The 20796-nt window shown below is 37.0% G+C and overlaps 1 protein-coding gene across 6 annotated transcripts in view; it reads right to left on the reverse strand.

Moving 5' to 3' along the window:
- rnf4 (ring finger protein 4) overlaps positions 1–20796 on the reverse strand; it is a 69368-nt gene that overhangs the window by 10152 nt on the left and 38420 nt on the right. For 3 of the 6 annotated variants that reach the window (XM_051928403.1, XM_051928402.1, XM_051928405.1), the window contains 2 exons: positions 14789–14859; positions 5818–5975 (listed from right to left, as the gene is read on the reverse strand). In XM_051928403.1, coding sequence (XP_051784363.1) covers positions 5818–5975; positions 14789–14859 — 229 coding nt within the window. Of the gene's footprint in view, positions 1–5817; positions 5976–12280; positions 12294–14782; positions 14860–20796 lie in introns of all 6 variants that reach the window. The other 3 variants (XM_028801630.2, XM_051928406.1, XM_051928404.1) reach the window with 3 other exon arrangements.

Raw genomic sequence — 20796 nt, forward strand, 5'->3', positions numbered from 1 at the left:
AACCTCAAGTAAACTTTTTTTCACATTGTCATTATGAGGTGTTGTATGTAGAATTCTGAGGAAAAAAAATAATTTAATCCATTTTGGAATAAGGCTGTAACATAACAAAATGTGGAAAAAGTGGTGCGCTGTGAATACTTTATGGATGCACTGTATCTCACAAAATATCAGAATGTTTTTGTAAAATACATTTTAATTTAATTTTACTTTATATTTATTTTTATTTTCATGTCAAATACAGTTTTCATGAGAAACTAAACACTTACAGGTCATTAGTGGTAGGGCTGCTGGCTAGCAACAAGAGACCAGGTTTCAGGTCCCAGGTCATCCCTACCTGGACAGTGCATGGCCTTCCTGTGTCTGGCTGGCTTCCTCCAACAGCTGCAGCTTCCTCTCACAGCCCAAAGATGAGCATGTTAGGTGAACTGGTGATTCTAAATTCAACCTTGTGTGTGTGTTCACCCTGAACTGGCACCCTGTCAAGGGATTGGTCTCTATGCAACCCTGCACCCTGCTGTAGATAAGAGTTTTGAAAATGGATGGATGACTGGATAAGCACTTATTAGATAATTAGCTTTAAAAATAATTTTCCTGGGTGACCCAATACTTTTGCAGAGAAAGGAGTTTTAACATTTAAGGAAAACACCATTTTTTTTACATAATTCCTGTGAGCATTAATGGAGTTTTTACAAAGTTCATTAAAACTTTTCTATGCCACCCATGTAAATCGTTTCTTCTTGCTTGAATAATCACCCTTCTTTAGCTGACTTGACTACTTGATCATTGGCATAGCACAACCAAAAGAAGCATCCATTCAGATTCGGGGAGAAAAAAAGGTGGCAGTCACATGAGGTCAAGCCTGGAGATTAAGCTGGATGTGCCATCTCTTTGAATCCACAGCATGTCAATACTGCAAAACTTAATTTTGTGCCATTTTATACTGTTTTGTGCTAAATGTTTTTTCCAAGTTGAAACTAAAAGTGTACTGGGCATCACCTAATTGGATAAACAAAAACCAGTTTAGTTGACATTTTTATCTTAACTTTTGCAGAACTTCAGGTTACTGTCATAATGATAAACTTACTGTAAACAGCTGTGGGTATGTAAAGTCACCCAATACAAATTCGTTGCCTTTCTCAAACACAGCATACTGGTGTTCTCATTTGTTACAAGTCCTTCAGTTGATAAGCACAGCTTTTTAAGTAATAAGTGACTAGTGCCTCACTCAGAGCTGGAGTGGTTCCTCACTTGGTGAGACAGTATAGTCATACCAGTAATGCAATGTGTAGCCAATGATTTTCTTTATTATACCAAATATTATGGGATTTCAAGCAGTGTTCATGTGGTAAACAGGAATCCCATTACAGCTCACTGTTTGCTCAACAGTGATATCTTACTCTGGTACTATGAAATTTAGAGAAAAAAAAAATAAAAATCAGGTATGGGGAATGCTGTTAATTATGATATGCATATTTGGGGTTGATGAACTGCACTGTACATGGATATGCACTCTACAATCAAAAATCATGCCACCTTGCATTTCCGACCATCAAGTGTAACATACATTTTTCATGATAAATGTACACTTTGACAGTGTGAGTGAAAAACAACAATAGCTCTACCATAATCCTTTCCTCCAGCTGCAAGCCAACTAACTGCCCGCCAAAGGCTTCTTCCCATCAACCCCTGCTTAACTCTTTTAGGGCTAATTTTTTTTGTTTCTTCTTCTCCCAGGGCTGAATATTTTTTCCAAAAACTAACTTTTTTTAAAAAAAAAACACAAAGCAATTGAAATCAACAAAAAATATTTACTTTTGACAAATGTTACTGTCTTGCATGTTGTATGAGCCTGCATACTCTATGATTTCACATACATATCACATACATTTACACAGCAAAGTCCTGCAAAGCCTGATCTCGCTCAAAGCAGCCAATTTCAGTCATTGCCACATTGCACTGCTTACAATATGTGTTGCTTTGGTGCCTACTTTCAATTGTCTGTTGCTGTACTTTCTCACATATATTGTTAGTGTGTACTGTAGAGAGACAAGTCACCCGTTTGCCATCGTGCCATGCCACTGCCACCAAGTTTTCTGAATAAAACTTTGCAGCAGCATGTACCTATCATCACGCGGCATAACCTGTCCAAAGCCACCAGGGGACAAGCACGTTTGGACCAATGCTCTCTGGAAGTTATATCACCAGTTCTGTCCCATCTCTATTTGTAATGCCACAGCGCGCTTCATCTCGTCTTTGTTGTGGTTTCCACTTTTGAAAAATGAGAATGCGATGCAAGCGCAGCCCGCGATTCAAAAAATTTCTCTGCCTACCTGTTTGTTCTCATCTGACAGTAGCTGAAAAGCAGCATCAGGAGAGAGGGCAGCCTGAAGTAGTTCAGCAAGCTGGTGATCTGTCGTGTCCAACAGCAAGCCATGCCGTCTTGTGAAGTCCGGTAGCCCACGGATCAATGTCTCTGTATTCCTCCCACGCGAACTTTGCCGTAGATGCATTGGCTGCACGAATTGTTCAGCTGGCAGCGGATCAGCTGGCGTGGCATCGGCTGGTGTCCGATCAGCTGATGCCGGCTTCTCACTCTCTTGTTCGATCTCCTGATCGCTGTCAATAAAATCCAATTCTGAAAAATCAGAGTCCGACTCCGCGATAATGCGCAAAACATGGTCTGCCGAGTGTTTTCTTTTCTGCACTCGCTTCGCTCCCTTGTGACATGTCGATGCCATCTTGCCTTTGTTTACATTTCGCAACTCACGGCACACGCAAGGATTAGTTTGCCGAGTCAACGAGTCTAGCATTCCTCCAAGCACAGAGGGAATGCCTGCGACGTGACAGTGAGTTTTGTCGCCATTAACAGCTGATTGTCGCCCTCTATCCCTCTATGTCGACTTTTGTCGACATTCGCCCTCAACCCCTCCTGTCGACAAAAGTCGACATCCGCCCTAAAAGAGTTAATCCTGTTGGCTGCAACAAACTTAAGTTCTATCAGTAAACTATCACAGATTCATTGTAATAACCTCTTGTATTCATATATGCTGCTAAAACAGGTATGACAGCACCACTGCAGCATCATGACACTCAAGAGATTAATATGCAATTGTATATTTATTACATTTATACACCCAACATAGCGGATTAAAAATATTTGAAAATACAAATTGTACTATGCTATTGTGTTCAGAGATCCAGTTAAGTATTTTGTAAGTAGAGTATTTTTATTCAACCATAGTTTTGAGGCCTACAACTAGTGACGGGCAAACCCTAAGGAACTTGCTTTGCCAAGAGTATGGGTAATTGTGGAATTGTTGAGGATTTGGCAAAATCCATTGAAGTCAATGGGGAAGGTGGAACTAAACTAGTTCTGAGTGGATTATACTACTGCAACGGTAACTGTTCATGGACTGATCACTGTGGCCAAAAATCTCAGGCAGCAGTGCTAACCACAAACAAAACCCACAAACTAGCAGTTGGTCTACAATAAATAAATAGTTCCTACATTTTGATGGAAGAATAAACTACAAAAAACAGAAGTGCCAAGTAAAACTTGTTTGCTATTATTATTTCACAGGGTCTCATGTGTTTTCTAACTCTGGGAGCACTGGGATTCTTTAAGAATTGTTTTGACTAGGCACCCCGGCACATTGCTAATTGTGTATGCATTTGAACACACCCCCTTCCCTAATATGGCATAGCTGCTGCCGGCAACAAACTAAAGATGTTCGCAAACCTAGATTATTAGTGCCATTTTTTCAAACTCTGATGAGATCTACCCAAAAACTCAGTTTGTTTATGTTGACATGAACATGACAATCAAAGTCAAGTACAGACCAAAACCACCAGACCAAGATCCTTTGGAAAGGGTGGTCTGGTGCAGTACCAAGCAAACCCTGGAGTGGTTCGATTGACATATGCATGTGTTCCAACACAAGACCAATTTAACTACAAGAAATACTGCATTACGGTTAACTCCGAGTATGCTGTGGTAGTCACGCTAAGAGTCTGCTGTCAGTAACCAGCAAAATTCATTCACAATAGTTTTGAGGGCTAACAAGGAAAATTAAAAACAAATAGAAGGCAAAAATAAATATGCACAAAGGAACAAATGTGACACAATTTGCATAAAACTCCTCACACAATTACCAGTCAATCAGAGCAAGCATAAAACCTGATATATAACCTTCGCACATGAGATGCAAGAAAAAAAAAAAAAAAAAAAAGATGTAAATTCACTTGTGATCAGGTCAATCATGACACATACAGAGGTGGCACAGCAGAGCTCTGTGAGAATGATGATCAAACCACACTGGGCATGTCTCTCAATTTGTTCATATGGTGGCAAGAGGAGTGCATGTAAATAGCAACATCACACAATTAAATGAAACTCACCTGACACATCTATTCCTACAAAGAGAAGAACCTCAGTGTGTAGCCTCAGCAAAAATTTCACTCTTTTGTACACTTAACTATTTAAAAAATGCCCCATGTTTAGTAGTACATAATGTAAGAACTATTTTCCATTTATCCGATAAGAGGTGTTTTGCTCAAGAGCTGTGTTTGGTAAATAAACAAATAATTATGTAAAATGCAGCAGTGCACAAACACAACTATGGCCAACCTTCTATGATTTTTTTTCGGGAAAAATAAATTCCCTGCCCAATAAAAGAAGCCCACAACACATCCACGGGATGTTTAATGATATGTTTAATTTGCTTGAAATTTTGCAGTGTGAAACACAACCAAACAAAGTAATCATTACAGAATTCGAAATAAAGCAAACAAACTAGGAGTATAAAAAACGCCTTAAGATTGGCTTGCACTACTCTGTACTAGAAATTCCCTGCTTGAGTACTGGCAGATCTGTACAAGTGCATAGCAACATACCCAGAGAGCTTGTGATACCAAGGGATCAGCGTTATACATTCAACAGTCTGCACCTGTCATTCACCTACTGATCTACGCTACATAGAGAGGAGCAACACATGCTTAATACAGCAGTGAATATACAATGTACAATGAATCTATGCAGAACTTTCATAATATTATGGTCTGCAAAAATGACCCTCAAATGAAAATAAAGCAAGGTTTGTTTAGTTTTTTCAAATGCATGTGGGGTGCAAATTTGGCTAGAGTAGTGATGTCACGCACATGCAAACCAAAACAGGAAGCAAGATAAAATATGCATGCTTAAAATATGCACATATGAAAACTGTGTATGGCTGATACAGCTCTGTTATGTCATGCTGGCCTCACAAAGCATCATGAGTCTCTGGGGGGGTCAAAAAAAGGTTAATCTTTGCTGGCTGCATGGCACATTTCAAGGAAAATATGCAGCAAACAAGGTCACCAACAAACACAGCATATTCACTAGGAAAAATTCATTTTTCGACAATAAAAATTACCTACAACTTTTCTGTCTGATGACACATTGCAGCAAGTCTTATGGTAAGCCTCTTCATTCTTCTCTAATTCCTGCTAGTGCAGGTTAAATATTATTTAAGCATTATTTCTTCTTCATACTGGTAGTATCAGTCAGATATACTTCTTTTGACCAAGTAAAAGCAGGCTGATGGAATTACCTTCTATAGAAGCTTTTACAGTGCCACAACTTCAATAATGTCTTTACCAAACTATCAGGATTCATCCAAACTTTATCTTTCCATCTTTGATGTTATATTTAATCGGTACACAGGGAGCTACAAATCTTATTTTAAATCTTTCTCTAATATACTTACCTACTTTTGAGAAAGAGACTAACAAACAGCAATACAAAAAATATATATTACTAAAAAATATTTTCCTGTATACCTTGAAGTGCTACTGTACGTAGGTGGTGGAAACTCAAGTCTTGGTCTATCTGCCATATAAACCTCTTCTGCTGCAGTTTCCTCTTCATCACTGCTAACAACATAACTTTCACTTCCACCGGACCGTCTGCTCCTGGGACCTAAAGAAAATAAAGTCATCTCAGTTTTAAACCTTCTTTTACGTTCATATAATTTATAAAAATATATCACATAATGTAAGGGAGGTGAGAGAGTAAATAAGTTACCCTTTTATATTTATTTCATGCAGTTCAAGTCAAAAAAAAAAGTGTTGGTACAGAAGGACTCTAGAATCAGGTTCAATTTTATATTATACTAGTTATAACTCCATATTTGTTCCAAGTGTAATTTATAATTAAATATAAATTGTGAAAAGCTCAACTGTTGTGTAGTGTTTGCTTTTAAATACAATGTAGGAAGTATTCTTGCATTTTATTAGCAGTGGAGAATCTAATAACATACAGGGCTCTAAGGTGGTTCAGTATTTATAAGCTTTTTACTCTACTAACTGAAAAAGTTACTTTACTTTATTATTCTTTCTTTCCCGTTATCTTGCACAATCTCTGTAAAGAATCACTTAACCATAAAATAAAACAAAATTATTGAAGACAGATTAGTTCTTCATATGACAAGAGGCTGCACTAGTGGTTTAAATCCTTCAGATGAGCATCTACAAAAAGCAATTTTGACCAACAGTATCAAATACCCAGACTTTTCTTCTTGTCAAAACAAAAGGTGTGTTTGTGTCATTGTTTTATATTTTCATTATACTAAATGTACAGTAATGTTAATAGCAATATTTCAAAGTGTTTAGTCCATTTAAAATTACTATAAAAGAAAAAAAGTCAGATTGTACATCTTATTTTTCTTTGCTTTTTACAGGGTGTTTGAGGAAACATATATGATATCAAAAGTCTACACAACATACATATACTGTAGGTCAAGTTAGTAAGATAGATGTTCCTTGCTGAACTTTCAGCTTTTGCTGATTTAAGAGACAAAAAGCAAATTACACAAACAGAGGCAGAATGAATCCTAGTAATAACAAGACCAACAAGACTTAATTCAATTGCATGTGTCCTGTGGTGGGTTGGCACCCTGCCCGTGATTGGTTCCTGCCTTGTGCCCTATGTTGGCTGGGATTGGCTCCAGCAGACCCTCATGACCCTGTGTTCGGATTCAGCGGGTTGGAAAATGGATGGATGGATTAGAGAAACTATGATCAGAAATTAATTAGAAGACTATCCATATGAAATTATACCAAATAATAGCCACCATATGTTTAGGAGGAAGAGATCTAGCCAAACTAATTTGTTAAGACTTTTCTGAACAGGCAAAGGCCATGCAATATATTCTGGGCTTTCAAATATCCTCTGATACAGTTCCACACCAAAGATTAGTTTTTAAAACTACAGGTCATTGATATTAAAGGTAACTTACACATCTGGATTTAGAACAATACATTGGGTGAGGTCACTACTGGAGCTACTGAGTGGTTTGTGATTGGCTTAAATGTTCTGTTTATTGTAACAATGAGAAGTCAATCATCTTGCTGCAAAAAGGGGCCTAAGATGCCTTGAAATCTTGCATATGTAATCTGTTTATTACAGGCAATAAAAGGTGTCATTTTGCTTGACTTCTCATTGCATCCATAATGGGTAACATGGTACAACACCCTAGTACTACTGTTTTATTGTACAGAGAGAGAGAGAAACTCTGAATTGGTTAATAAACTACTAATACATAACTGATGAAACAGACCTTTATGAATTTGTGTTGATACAACAATACTCTCTAGATAAAGTACATAAGTAACTGAAAAGAAAAATAAAGGGTGATAGATGAGACCAAAAAGGTTTACACTTGACCTATTAAAAGTAACAAAAAAGTTTATTTTTTAACATCACCCCTCATAAGCACGAATACACTTGTTACAATATTCACAAAGCTTCAGTTTCAAAATTGGCTTCTAAACCTATTGCTCAAACTCAGAAGTTATGTTATAAAGGAGTATGTGAATTTCCCCTAGGGATTAATAAAGTATCTATCTATCTAAAAGCTACTGAACATAAATCAGTAACATAATAGCGTAACATCCTTGTGCAGTATTCAGTTTTATGCATCACAAGGCATACACTATCAAAAAAAAATACTACCCTGTACTATCACATGGTTTAGATTGATCTAATGTTAATATGTGTGTTTTATACATGCTCAAATGTTGTAAAATGTTCATTAATACCCATGAGATGATGCAGGCTAATATACTGTATAGATATTAAAGAGTCCTAGTAAACCCAAACTCCCTGGAAAAACATTAAGCATACAGACCAGTTTTCTAGCTAATTTAGTTAGCACATATTATTTCTATTTGCTATAAAATATAGGTAGGTGGCTTATTTCCAAGACAGTACCTTACAAATTGCCCCATCATTTGCATATACATTAAAAAAAGACTTCCTCTACCTCATTCAGAGGTGTGGTGACAGGACAGGACAGGACAGGCTAGGCAGGCAATCTCCTGGGGTTCCACAAACCATAACAATCCCAACCCAATCGGGGTGGGTGCGGGGGGGTAGTGGTTTTAGGTATTCAATTGCAGTGGCAAATTTACAGGAACCCCCTTTAAACTTAGCATCAACACCCTACAACAGCACTACGACTAGGCAATTACTTGAATTTTAATTTCAATTACACATATGGCTTGTAACAATTATGAAAACAAAACAAACAAGATAAAATGATTATTCTGCCACATTTCATTTTGCAATGATGTTCCAGTTTTGTCTTGTGTTATAAATCCAGTACACTCCTTTCCAGCGGTGCACTTTTGCCCCAGCCTATAAAGCACAAACTTGCTTTCCACCAGGCTGTGGAACATTTAGTTCAGCTCAAGCCAAGATGACTCCAGTCTTTGGTTACCAAGAAAGGTAAAACCAATTCAGTTGGTTGAAAGCAATTCGGTCAGGAGCAACAACAAATTCTGTACAAGATTTGTTACAAGGAGATATTTGCACCACCGGCAATACTATGAATTTGGATGATCCGCTGTGGCAACCCCTAACGGGAGCAGCCAAAAGAACAAGAAGAATAATTGACAATTCAATTACAAAGTGGTCTATAACCAAACAATAAAGGAACAAAAAACAGAGGAAAGAAAAGCCCTGTTGACTTCTTACACTGCAACACAGTTATCGAATAATGACACAAATCATTATGTAAGCGCTGGTGCCATCTTTTCTAGCTCTCAAACACAAAGAAGTAACAGATGCCTTCTCACTCTCCTTAGCTAAAGACGTGCCTGATTAACAATGTTAGCAACCACGGATTCAAGAAACTGGTAAATACTTTGGATGTGTTACGCAATGCCATCACAACACCATTTCACCAAAGTTGCACTGCCTACTCTATATAAAAAATTCTGTGAGAAAGATGCAAATGATTTGTCTACAGCCAAATACTTTGCCACCACAATAGACATATGGTCAAGCTGCACCGTGAATGGGGCTCCTATGCTTTTGGCACAGGCATCTGTACGATTCCTTCCTCCTTATTATTTTTACATATTGACTATATAAAAATTGAGTTTTCAGTAGTTTGTGGAGTGCCTTACAACATAGTTGATCTTATTATTTTCATTTACTTAAACATATATTTATTGCTTATTTATCAATTTTTTTACATGTACCTGTATTTTATATTTCTCAGCTGAATTATACTTAAGCGTTCAAGGAATTCCATTGTTAAAAAGCTTTTTTTTTTTTTTTCCAATAAATGCATGATATTTCCAAATAAGTAATCATTGTAAATAATCATGATCTCAACACTGACCAAAGTAATCGTGATTATGATTTTTGCCATAATCAAGGATTCTTAAACGACACGGTTGGGAACCATCCCTAAGTGGGGTCCAATCTCCATTGTGTGTTTGTGATGAAGGTTACTTTTTAAATAATATAACATTAAATGTAATCAGCATCATTTCCAAAAATGATGTAGAAGATTTATATGTCTAGAAGCAATAAGTGGAACAACAAACAAGAACAGGAGCCATGAACATGAGCATATATAATTGGTAAAGGCTGGAACACAACTGAGGAAGCAGATTGTTGCGGAGTGGAAGCAGAAGCACAGGAGCATCTTAAACACTCTGAAGAAATGGATACTGACAATAGTTGATAACTTAATAGGAGCAAAAAATTATCTGAATCTGTCAGTAAAACAAAAATTACAGCTGGAATAAAAGCCGATATCTGACTAAGAGAAGAAACTAACAGCCCAAACTGAAAACACTTAGGCAACGATAGAATAATCTCAAATGTGAGTTTGTTTACTGCCTGGAGAGTACTTTTAGGTGTTTTGTGTCCTGCAGCATGTACAGCTTAGGTTTTCTGCCTGACAATAGATGCAGCCAAAAATGTAGAATTAACTCAAGAGCTGGATGGGAAAATACATGCTTTGGAGGTCCTTGTTAGGAACCTTTCCTCTGGTAGTGATGAGGCAAACTGATAACTGGATTTGTAAAGTTCCGGTAATACCTTTATGAGCCATTTTTTGGTTTTGAAATTTCTATTATGTGAATGATTTTCATATACATTTTAAAATATTATGATGTGCAGTCTTTATTTTTTACTATTGCGTTTTTACTTATATTTTTAAAATGTACTTTATATAATACTGTACAGAATATAAAATATAGAATATTCTTCTTTTGGCTGCTCCCGTTAGGGGTTACCACAGTTGATCATCTTTTTCCATATCCCCCTGTCCTCTGCATCTTGCTCTGTTACACTCATCACCTGGACATCTTCTCTCACCACATCCATAAATCTCTTCTTAGGGCTACCTCTTTTCCTCTATCTGGTTGTACCATCCTTTTCTCAATATATCCAGCATCTTTCCTCTGCACATGTCTAAACCAACACAATTTCATATCTTTGACTCTCTCTCCAAATTGTCCAGCCTGAGCTGAACCTCTAATGTACTCATTTCTAATCCTGTCCGTCCTCCTCACACCCAACGCATATCTTAACATCTTTTAACTCTGCCACCCCCACCTATTTCCTGTTTTTTTGGTCAGTGCCACAGTTGCCAACCCATATAACATAGCTGATCTCACTACCATCTAGTATACCTTCCCTTTCTTGCCGATACCCATCTGCCACAAATTATTCCTGACACTCTTCTCTACCCATTCCACCCTGCCAGCACTCTCTTTTTCAGCTCTCTTCCACAATCCCCATTACTCTGTACTGTTGATCCTAAGTATTTAAACTCATCCACCTTCGCCAACTCTACTCCCTGCATCCTCACAATTCCAAAGACCTCCCTCTCATTTACACACATGTATTCTGTCTTGTTCCTACTGACCTTCATTCCTCTCCTCTCCAGAGCATATCTCCACCTCTCCAGGGTCTCCTCAACCTGCTCCCTACTATCGCTACAGATTACAATGTCATCAGCAAACATCATAGTCCACAGGGACTCCTGTCCATTGCAAATAAGAAAGGGCTCAAAGCTGATTCCTAATGTAATCCCACCTCCACTTTGACTGCATCCATCACTCCTATAGCAGACCTCACCACTGTCACACTTCCCTCATACATATTCTGTGTAACTCTTCCATACTTCTCTGTCACTCCTGACTTTCTCATACAATACAACTCCTCTCTAGGCACCCTGTCCAATGCTTTCCCAAGGTCCACAAAGACACAATGCAATTCCTTCTGGCCTTCTCTATACTTCTCTATCAACACCCTCAGAGCAAACATCAAATCTGTGGTGCTCTTTCATGGCAGGAAACCATATTATATTAAACATATTAAACAGTATTATATATTCTATAATTTTTATTGTTTTTTAATTTACTATACAACTGTTGCATTTATTATATTGGTTTTAATTATATAATCTGCTTTTCATAAAATCAAAATAAAGGATTTGTGTTTCTTAAATTCTTTCTGTTGATTTTATCAATTTAAACTTTGCGCTAAAGTAGTAATAATAATAATAAATTTTACCATGTCTGGACTCTGGGTATGGAGAGTTGGAAGACCTCATGGAGTTTTTTGTCTGGGGCCCTCAGAGTCCCTAGAATCGCCTCTGACCTTAACTTACAAGAACAACCTCCTTCTTTCACCTTGCTGTCAGCACAAATTTTCTTGTAAATGATATCATCAGTTCTAACTTAAAGGAAACGTGCAACTAAAATATTCTAAATAAAATATTATAAGGTTGAAACATCATGTTTTCTCTAGAACCAAATGAAGCATTGATATTAGGATCTGGTTAAGGAACATTTCTTAAAATGTATCAACAATTTTTGCATGAAATGTCTTTTTTGATCTCAAACACAAAAAGAAAGAAAAAATAACTGAAAAATGACTTAAAAATATACATTTTAACCTTTGCTATTTTTCGAAAGTCCATAAGTTAGTACAACTTACCTTCATCAACAATCTTCAGAAATAAACGAATGACGCAAGAAAAAGAAAAAAAAATTAAAAATTAAAAAACTTAAGAACAGTACAATATAAAAGCTATATATAAAATACAGCATAAATAAAATATTACTCATATAAACAAGCAGTATTCTGTAGGAGCCAAACTGCCATAAAATAAATACAAAATTAGCATATAATGGCAGAAAAATTAAACATGATGGCTCATTCAACACAAAAATACTATGAGCAAAGAAAAACTTTTGATCAGGAAAAACATTTAAAAAATCAAAGGAAGTTAGCATAATTTACCCATATATTTTATGATCCTCATCAGAATAATTATGGAAATTTGATTAAAAATTAAAGGAACATTTCAGCCAAATTAGTTAGATCACAGCTTCCAATCTAGGAATAAATTTACAGTGCAACTTTTATAAAGAATGATACGATTACTTGATTTTGACATATGGACATGTCACATTTATTAAATGACATTTCCATTTGGCAAACTTTTAAAATGAATATTAAGAAAATTAGAATCCAAAAATTACTACAACAAAACAATGTGAAAAACTAAACACCAAGATCATAAGGAACGGCCGGCAGTTTATCCCGACTGGGATGCCCCAGTAACGGAAGGTTTGGGGAAGGCAGCTTATCAAGGACACTGCCTCCCCCAGGACGATAGATGGAAGCTTCCCTTGACTGCAGCAGTACCCCGGATGCCCACAAGGCTGGGTACAGTGGGTGCAGCCAGGAGATGCTGCAGGGAGACTGGGGAATTCCCTACTGTTTACATAGCCCGGAAGTACTTCAAAGTCACTGGGACGGAAGCACAGAAATACTTCTGGGCTGAAGAAATAGCAAATTCTCCATCTGACCTGGAACTGCTGGCAAATCACGTAAGTGGATGAGGAGAAGCACTTCTGGGTCAAGGACTATATAAAGGACTGCTGAAGACCCAGCAAGCGAGCCAGGGTTGGGAGGTAGAGGACAGAGCTTGTTGGGAGATGTGGAGGAGAGATTTGTGCGTTATTGTGATTATTAATGGTATTGTATTGCCTGTGTATGGTGGCGGAGTTGCTTCAGGGCACTACAAGAAAAAGAAAAACAATTAAAAACCTTCTTTGTGATTTTACCGTGTTCAGTTTGTCTGTCTGTTGGGTTGAAAGGGGCAACAGTGACCCCTAGCGTCTTATAACATACAGTATCATTTACAACACCTCATTACAACTGTTTTTGTAATAACACTGTTTAAATACTGCTTATGAAATACTCATGTTGACAGGTTTATGAAATTTACTGGTGTGTGCCAGAAATGCTATTGATTAATGATATACAAAGGACCATTTAATTGACAAGTCAAATTAATTAAAATTTGAAATCTTATGGATTGCTTAATTTTCCAAATCATTCCCTTCATCTCTCCCTGCTTTGGGGCAATCTTTATGAAATCTAACTTGTCAATTTAATATCAATCCATTATTTCAGAATGCCTGTTAAAAACTAAAGACTATTTCACTAAGTTGTCAGATGTTTTCTATTGCACCTACAATTGAAGTGAGAGGTTTATATACACTTAGGGTGAATTCTTTAAAACTCACTTTATAACTCCTCCACAGATTTTATACTTAAAAACTATAAATTTGGCATATAGTTTAAGACATCTACATAGTGCAGGGCAAAAGTTATTTTTTCCAACAATGTTCACAGATGAAGTATTTTACTTTTTATTGACTAATTTTACACTTTTTATGGACTTTCATTTTCAGCTTGGTGAATGATTTAGTGCTGTTCTGTAGGTAGTTCAATAAAAAGGAAGGTATTGATCTGAGTTTAACATATTGTAAACAAAATGCCTAAATACGAATATAGCAACAGAGTTGCTCTTTACTATAAACCTATATGACATTTTGTATGCTGATCTTGACAAGAGTTATACTATACTTTATAATATCTGATCAAAGAATGTTTACTTTTTTATGGAAGGCACAATTTCTCACCAATAGTATTTCAAAATTACACAGGGATGGAGGCATAAACAATAATTATATCAAAATTACATACTTAACTTGGTAAATTATTTGTGTCCTAATTGTATAAAATTACAATCTTCAATTGGGCATATGATGCAGGACAACTTAACTTTAAATATGATGTACAGAGATTTCAAAACAGTATGTTGAATCAGGACATAAAGTATGCATACTGGGGTACCCTACCGCCATTTAAATCAAATATCTAACTCAAATCTGGTTTCCATTCATCATGTGTAGAATTCTCCCTTATGAGCCTATTCCTGATAAGAGCATGTGTATGTGTGTGTGTTAACTCAGTTAGATTAGCAGGTTTGAAAATATTTTATTAAATTGTGGCTTGTCAATATTCAAAAAACACATTATACATTTGAATTTCCTTTATTAAAAAAAGAACCTGAACATAACAGCAGGTTCTAACACACTCATAGTAACATATGCAACAATTCAGATCTTGATTTAGACTTACCACAACAGAATCATTGTTAGTGAGATCTACAACCACTGGCTCAGATGCATCACGCGTAAGGTCAACAACTTCTGCACCTATCAAAGAAAAATTTTTTAAAAATCTACAGTCACATATATACATAATTTGGTATATCAAATTGTACAATAAATCAACCAATAATATTTACAGTAGCCTGTTCTTGAATTAATACAAATCCATGAAGAACTTCAGCACACACATATCTCCTTAGAATTAAAGCAGTTCTGAAAAAACACTTTCCGTAACTGAATCAACATGATCTATTGCTTAAAATCGGGGCTTGACAGTAACAGTTGCCTGGCTGCCACTGGCAACTGGCAACCACCTTTTGGCTCCTGGTTGCCAAGAATGTCATCCACTTTGGTGATGCATTGGTATTTCAGAAATGGATCAGAAAGGGTCAGTTTTTGCTCAGATTGGCATATGACTTGCAAATTGCTGGTCGATTTTATGATTAAAAAAAGTAACCTGCACACATGTATACTGCACTTCTTGGGTTTCCTTTATGCGGGTAAAGCAAGTTAAAAAATAGCGTGGTCACGTAACAGGAATATTAAAAGTTTCCTTTAGAGAGATAAACGTGAAGGGTTGAAGTTCCATAGAACGAACAGACACTAAAATATGTCAGCTATGTAGAAGTATGTGAAAATTTGTGAAGATGAAAGATATACTAACTGAAACATTTACTGAGAAAAAGTCAACCTTGATAGAACGACTGTAAAGTGAAGACATTTGACACTACAAATTTGATGAAACATTCAATATTACATCACACAGCAGCAGGGTTAATATTGTAAATGAAAACTAAAACAAAGATGAAAACAAACTAAATAAAATAACAAAAGCATGATGAATAACTAAAACTAAACAATTAAAGTAGCTGAAAAGACTAACTGAAATAAAACATAAATAATAAAAAATAATTTCAGTTTTCAGTATGATTGGCTAGCCTTGGCCACAAGTGCACTTTTTAGTTTTGCATCTTTGTTATGTGAGAACAGTTATAGTCTCCATATTTAATTCTATGAATGACATTTTACCTTCCACATTTGACTTTCTAAGCTGACACAAAAAACAATTTTAACTTTAATTGTATATTCTCACTCCAGGCCCCCAAATTTAAAGAATATATACATTTCCATCATTCTTTATAGGCCTAACTTTTGCAATTCTAGACATTTGTGATCATTATTAAAGGCTTCGGCCATCCTGCACAATAAATAATTTCTTCTCAAACATTCTGGTAAATTGTACAGGACCAATATCATTCACACATCTGGATTCAGAAATAGTTTTAAAACTCATGACAGATGTTATGTTCAATCAGTGCTCATGCTAGCAAATTAATGAGCATACCTGACCTCTGTTTCCAAAATATCATATGATATTTACTGTATGGTGTTGCATTTAAGGTATTTACTGGTATTACACTACTGAAACTAGTCTGTGAGATACATGAAAGAAACTAATTGTACTTATTGTGTACATATGACTATAAACATCTCATGATTTAGGACCAAGGTAATGTAATAAGCTGAAAGCAAACCACATTTTTAATACAAATGCTTCAGTCTAAAGACAGCCAGCACCTGTTCAAATAATAGTGATAAATCTGCTGCTTCTGAAGGAACAATCACACTGAATCACACTGAAACTTAGTATAGAAACAGTATTCACACATAATGGTCCACATCTGACCTTTTAAATCCAAAGTATCTCCAGACAACAGACGTGACTCCTTTTTCCAGCAAAAGTTCTTCTGTGTCATCATGTTCAACTTTATCGTCTGCTACAGCTTCAGTTTCAGAATGTTCTCTGTCCATTTTCACCGCGGAATACCTCCACTACCACATGTACTCTGTTGTATGCTTGTTTAGCGACGTAGCAGTGAAAAAGAGCCCCTGCGCAACACCTCCACAAACGCATGTACTCCATTGCATGTGTTCAGCGGTGTAGCAGTGAAAAAGGTCCCCCTTAAACAGTTTCCCGCTGCGCCACGTTCTGAACGTTGTTTAGGCAATTTAAACTAGTGTTGCGGTATAAGAAAAATCCATATCATAACAAAAATAAACAGTTTTCGGTATGAACCGGTATACCGCCCGGCACGAAGGAAGAGATACTGAAAAGAGTAGATAAATTTAAATATCTAGGACTAGTAGTAGCCCAAAATGGAAAACTAGATGCAGAGATAACCAATACAAGGCATTGTGGATCGAACAACTGGAAGAAGGTATCAGGAGTACAGTGGTGCCATGGTTTGGGCGCATAATTAGATCCAGAAACGTGCTTGTAATCCAAAGCACTCATATATCAAAGCAAATTTCTACATAAGAAATAATGGAAACTCATATGATTCATTCCACAACTCAAAAATATTTATATAAAAATGATTAATACAAAATATAAAGTAAAAATACATAAAACAAATTAACCTTCACTTTACCTTTGAAAAGAATCGTGACTGGTGTGAGGGAGACAAGAGAGAGTAGAGGAGGGTTATTGTGTAGGACAGGGGTCTGCAACCTTCACTATGAAAAGAGCCATTTTGCCCCCTCTTCCTCCAAAGAAAAATAGTCTGAAGCCGCAAAACATAACACAGCTGATAAATTTTTAAAAGTTTTAATCTTTTTTAAGATTTTACATGTTACAACCACGGAATACAACAAACAGAAGTGCAGTGTGCATGTGTAGGGCTACTTTGAAATAAATTAAACTGAACTATGCAGGCCTATTTGGGTCCTTCCTATACCTGTGTAAAATTAAAATAAAAACTAGCCCACTTTAATATAAATAAAACATTTAGCTGTAGCTTAGCAGCTTTAAAAAAGTAAACATAAAATTCCATTTCAGTGTGCTGAATCAACTGAAGCACCTGAACATACAAAAAAACCTACATCAGCTCCGGGTCCGAAATGAATGTGTTTTGTTTTTCTGAAAAATAATAGCTTATTAAATGCTATTGTTGTCACCTGTTTAAAGTGACTTCTGTTTCTGAAGTTCGCTGCTGATCATCTCTATGTCGGGGCTGTACAATGTGACTTTGACCTTCACACAGGACTGCAGGCTCTCATGTGTGAGGCGGGAGCGATATTTGGACTTTATGAAGTTCACGCTTGAGAAAACTTGCTCACTTAAGTATGTTGAGCCAAAGATGGACAGGACTCCAAATGCATATTTTTTCATGTTCATATACGTTTCGGGAATGGCACTCCATGTGTCGAAAACAAATTTGTCGGGTTTGGGGAGGTTTTAAATATCACTCCATTTGTGCTCTTTAGCGAGAGTAGCCTTCTGACGGGTGACTTCTTCAAGATCCGCTGTCAGGCATTTGAACTTGGACACCCATTAATCTTTATCTGCTATGTCGTCCAGTTAAATTTCTAGATCGGGATTACTTACTCCTGTGAATGCGGATGTGTTCAGCAGGGATGGGTCGACGTCCAGGGGTGTGACAGGGAAGGAGAGAGTGTTTTTTTTTCTTTCTGAACTCACTGAATCTTTCTCTAAATGCAGCTTGCATTTTCTGAACAATTTCCCGTTTGTTTTTAAAGTCGGAGAATAGATGCTCTGATATTTTTATGAACGATTCTTTCATGTATTCTCCGTCTGTGAACGGCTTACCCCTCCTTACGATCTCTTGAGCTGCCACAAAACTAGCGGCTGTAGTTGACTGTGTAGAAGTGATCCACTTTTTGAAAGTATGTTTGCTCTGTTCAGCTTTCCGTTGCAGTTCCGAAATTGCTCTCTTTCGCTTATCTTTTCGCTTATTTTCAGTGAATGCTGAGAGCTTGTTTTGAAAATGTCTTTCAACGTTACATTTTTTGTTGTTCGATAATTTATCGCCACATATTAAGCACACCGGTAAGCCAGCGTCGTTGGCGGTGAAGGCAAATGCTTCTGTCCACGCAGAATTAAACTCTGTAAATTAGATGTTAAAATGTATAACAGTAGTAGTAGTAGTAAATAAACATATATATATATATATACACAAGTTAAATTAAGAAATTGCCATCATTCATTTTCATGGTTTTTATTTTTTTGTCAAGGCCAAAGGGAGCCACTACAAGGAGGCTGAAGAGCCGCATGTGGCTCCAGAGCCGCGGGTTGCCGACCCCTGGTGTAGGATGACTTTCACTATAACTAATGGAATCACTGTTATTTGTTGGCTCAATGGAATCTTTCTTTTTTTTGCGACTTTAACTAGGAACCTATCCCATGACAACTGCTTTTGCCTTCTCTTGAGGATTTCGCAGAAATGTGACACTGCATTGTTGTTAAACAGATTCATCGCTCGTACGCAAAATTAAAAAATGCTTTACGCACACACATATGGTCACAATGCTATAGTAAACAGTATATGCTCGTACGGATTTTTGACTATACGAGTGAGGCACGCCAACTGAGACCAAGCATGGGAGATGATTACCCACAATCCTGCAGAGAGAGAGAGAACCATCATCGGCTCAGTTGTGGTCACATGATACTCGGCAGACAAAGCGTATACATACTACTCATATTACAAGACATTGCTTGTTTATCAAGTTAAAATTTATTAAAAAATTTTTGCTCATCTTGCAAAACACTCGCAGACCAAGTCATTTGCAATCCAAGGTTTTACTGGGGTAAAACAAGCAATGATGTATGGAGTTAAAACATGGGCAATAAAGGGAGCACAGGGAAAAAAAAAAAAAAGATGTGTGGAGTCACAAAAAAAAGGACAGAATAGGAAATGATATAATCAGAAATACAACAAAACAGGCAGAGATAACTAAGAAAGTACAGGAAAGTAGGTGGAAAAAGTATGGATATGTGAATAAGAGACCATGAATATGTGGGCAACACAGTGATGGGAATGGAACAGCGAGGAAGAAAAAGTGAGAGAGGCCAAAGTAAAAGTACATGAATAAAGTAAAGGAAGATCTGGAGGTAAAGGGCTTGACTAGCAAGGAGATGCAAGACTGAGCTGTTTGGAGAAGGTTGATAAAGCACATTGATCCCATATAGAAGTGGGAAGATGAAGAAGAAGAAGTAGTTACATTAATCTTAAAATATATACAGTGATCCCTCGCTATATCGCGCTTCGCCTTTCGCGGCTTCACTCCATCGCGGATTTTATATGTAAGCATATTTAAATATATATCGCGGATTTTTCGCTGCTTCGCGGGTTTCTGCAGACAATGGATCTTTTAATTTCTGGTACATGCTTCCTCAGTTGGTTTGCCCAGTTGATTTCATACAAGGGACGCTATTGGCAGATGGCTGAGAAGCTACCCAACTTACTTTCTCTCTCTCTCTCTCTCTCTTGGGGGTGTGAGCAGGGGGGCTGTTCGCACACCTAGACGATAGGGACGTTTCTACCTTCTGTGTGCAGCTGCTTCCTGAAGGACATGCTGCACAGTGTTTCGCATACTTAAAAGCTCAAAGGGCACGTATTGATTTTTGACATTGTTTTACTCTGGCTCTCTCTCTTTCTCTCTCTCTATTTCTCTGCTCCTGATGGAGGGGGTATGAGCTGCCGCCTTCAACAGCTTTGTGCCGCGGTGCTTCGCATACTTAAAAGCAAACAGCCCTATTGATCTGTTTGCTTTACTCTCTGTCTTTCTGACAGACTCTGCTCCTGACGGGCACTCCTTTGAAGAGGAAAATATGTTTGCATTCTTTTAATTGTGAGACGGAACTGTCATCTCTGTCTTGTCATGGAGCACAGTTTAAACTTTTGAAAAAGAGACAAATGTTTGTTTGCAGTGTTTGAATAACGTTCCTGTCTCTCTACAACCTCCTGTGTTTCTGCGCAAATCTGTGACCCAAGCATGACAATCTAAAAATAACCATATAAACATATGGTTTCTACTTCGCGGATTTTCTTATTTCGCGGGTGGCTCTGGAACGCAACCCCCGCGATGGAGGAGGGATTACTGTAAAAGTGGTTGTTTTGGAAAAGATTTTGGCACTCTTTTTTTTAAGAACTTGAATCCCAAATATGGTCATTGTCT

This window comes from Erpetoichthys calabaricus, chromosome 5 (genome assembly GCF_900747795.2).
Source record: "Erpetoichthys calabaricus chromosome 5, fErpCal1.3, whole genome shotgun sequence".
Taxonomy (NCBI): domain Eukaryota; kingdom Metazoa; phylum Chordata; class Cladistia; order Polypteriformes; family Polypteridae; genus Erpetoichthys; species Erpetoichthys calabaricus.